At 46.6% G+C, this 2,268-nt stretch overlaps 1 protein-coding gene across 1 annotated transcript in view; it reads left to right on the top strand.

Annotated features, from left to right (window-relative positions):
• Positions 1–1,938, top strand: part of SHLD1 (shieldin complex subunit 1) — an 86,103-nt gene extending 84,165 nt beyond the window's left edge. Inside the window, exon 3 of the mRNA XM_007469132.1 lies at positions 1,020–1,938. Within this exon, the coding sequence (XP_007469194.1) occupies positions 1,020–1,462 (443 nt within the window). The 3' untranslated portion in view covers positions 1,463–1,938. The remainder of the gene's footprint in view (positions 1–1,019) is intronic.
• Positions 1,939–2,268: the final 330 nt, after the last annotated feature.

Below are 2,268 nucleotides of genomic sequence, written 5' to 3'. Positions count from 1 at the left end.
CGGGGCACGAACCTACGTCCCCTGCATCGGCAGGCGGACTCTCAACCACTGCGCCACCAGGGAAGCCCTGTAATGCTTTTTTATTAAGACTCATATAATAAGATCTATTGTCAGAACTAATAACTATGGTGATTTCAGAGCAGTGTGTCTTAGGCTGCTCGGGCTGCCCTAACAAAGTACTGTAAACTGGATGGCTCACACAAAAGAATTGTATTTTCTCACAGTTTCAGAGGCTGAAAGTCTGAGATCAGGGTGCCACCATGGTCATGTTGTGGTTAGGACTGTCTTTCTGGCTTACAGAAAATCACTTTTTCATTGTGTCCTCACATGCTCACATGGCCTTTCCTTGGTTTTTGCACATCTGGTAGGGGGTAGGAGGCAATAAGGAGAGAGAGGGGTCTCTTCCTCTTCTTGTAAGGCCTTCAGTCCTACCTGATTAGGGCCATACCCTTATGACCTCATTTAACCTTAATAACCTCTTAAAAGCCCCATCTCCAATTATAGTCACATTAAGGATTAGGCCTTCAACATATGAATTTTGGAGGGACACAGTTTGTTCTATAGCATAATGATAAGCATAAATGGTATTTTAAAACATCTTCAACAAGCTTTAATATGAAATGAAAATGTGATCTGTTGGCAACAGGATCACAGGTACTGCTGCTAATAAGTTTGTTGCCTACATTCATCATGGATGGAAATTCCTAATTTCAGGTAGAGGTTAGTGAAAATAAGATAAGATTTTTTTCCCCCATACTAGTTCACAGCCACCCTGAATTTCTATATAAGGACTCGGAGGTTAAGAACCCCTGATACATGCAAGTATCTTACTTTGAGCAAACAAGTGGCATAATCCCAGGATAGTGGGAACAGATTCTGAAATCAGCTGATTCTGTCCATTGCCAGTTACCCAGGAATAGTGAGTGTGTTAAATTGAAAAGAAACATCATCTGCTCTTGCCTTGCTTTCTGATATTTTAAAATATGTGTTTGAGTATTGGAATGTGTTTTGTCTTGCAGACACTAGTAACTTAAATACTGAACAAAATGATTCCTGGACCTCTGAGAACTCCTGGCTTGACCCTTCTGTGAAGGGCCCACCAGAGACAAAGGCAGAGGATGCTGGACTTCGGAAATCTCTGGACACATTCTATGAAGTATTTGGCCATCCACAGCCAGCCTCTGGAAATTCACTCTCCACATCTGTCTACCAGTGCCTGTCTCAGAAAATCAATGAACTGAAGGGCACGGAGGACCAAAAGTACACCCTCCGCAGTTTTCAAATGGCACGGGTCATCTTCAACCGGGACGGCTGCTCCATCTTACAGAAGCATTCCAGGGACGCCCACTTTTACCCAACCAGAGAAGGAAGTGCGTCTCTGGAGGATGAAAAGCTGACCCCAGGACTTTCAAAAGAAATTATTCATTTCCTCTTGCAGCAGAACTTGATGAAAGACCCATAACTGTTGCCTGGTGGTGAGAGCAAGCATATGGGGGGTAGCCCTGTGGCTGATACTGTTGGTGCATCACCCAGAACCCCTCAGGTCTCTTGCCAGCTCTGTGTGCCCAACCCCCAGCTAAGTGCTTTGCAGGCAAAGGCTGGCATCTGTGATCTGGTCCTGGAGCCGGTTCAGCCCAAATGGAGAGCCAGCAGTGTCTGGGGGTTTTATTGCCTCCATGGCCACCCCATCTCCTACCCCACCCTTTGACCTAAGGCTGGTGACCAACTGGTTTGGGAGTCTGAAAGTCCAGCTTCCTTGTCTCTAGGAAGGACATGCTCTGAGACATGATTCAAGTTCCAGAGCTCTCCTCCTGATCAGGCCAAGGCTGGGGCTTCGCATGAAATCTCACTCTTGCCTGGCTCCTTCCTTCCCCTGTCCTTCTCCCACTCACTGGTGTCTCCTGGGAGCGTTTCCTTAATAAATCTCTTGCACCTGAACCCTTGACTCAGATTCTACTTCTGGAAGAAGCCGACCTAAGAGAATAGGCTTCCGTTCAATGAGTTTTTTTATCATTTATTTTTTATTTATTTTTGGCTGTGTTGGGTCTTCATTGTTGCATGGGGGTTTTTCTCTAATTGCGGCGAGCGGGGGCTACTCTTCGTTGCGGTTCGCAGGCTTCTCATTGTGTTGTATTCTCTTGTTGTGGAGCATGGGCTCTAGGCACGTGGGCCTCGGTAGTTGTGGCATGCAGGCTCAGTAGTTGTGGCTCGCGGGGTCTAGAGCGCAGGCTCAGTAGTTGTGGTGCATGGGCTTAGGTGCTCTGCGGC

Source organism: Lipotes vexillifer, unplaced genomic scaffold (assembly GCF_000442215.2).
Source record: "Lipotes vexillifer unplaced genomic scaffold, Lipotes_vexillifer_v1.1 scaffold610, whole genome shotgun sequence".
NCBI classification, from domain to species: Eukaryota; Metazoa; Chordata; class Mammalia; order Artiodactyla; family Lipotidae; genus Lipotes; species Lipotes vexillifer.
This window is presented reverse-complemented; position numbering and strand designations above follow the sequence as displayed.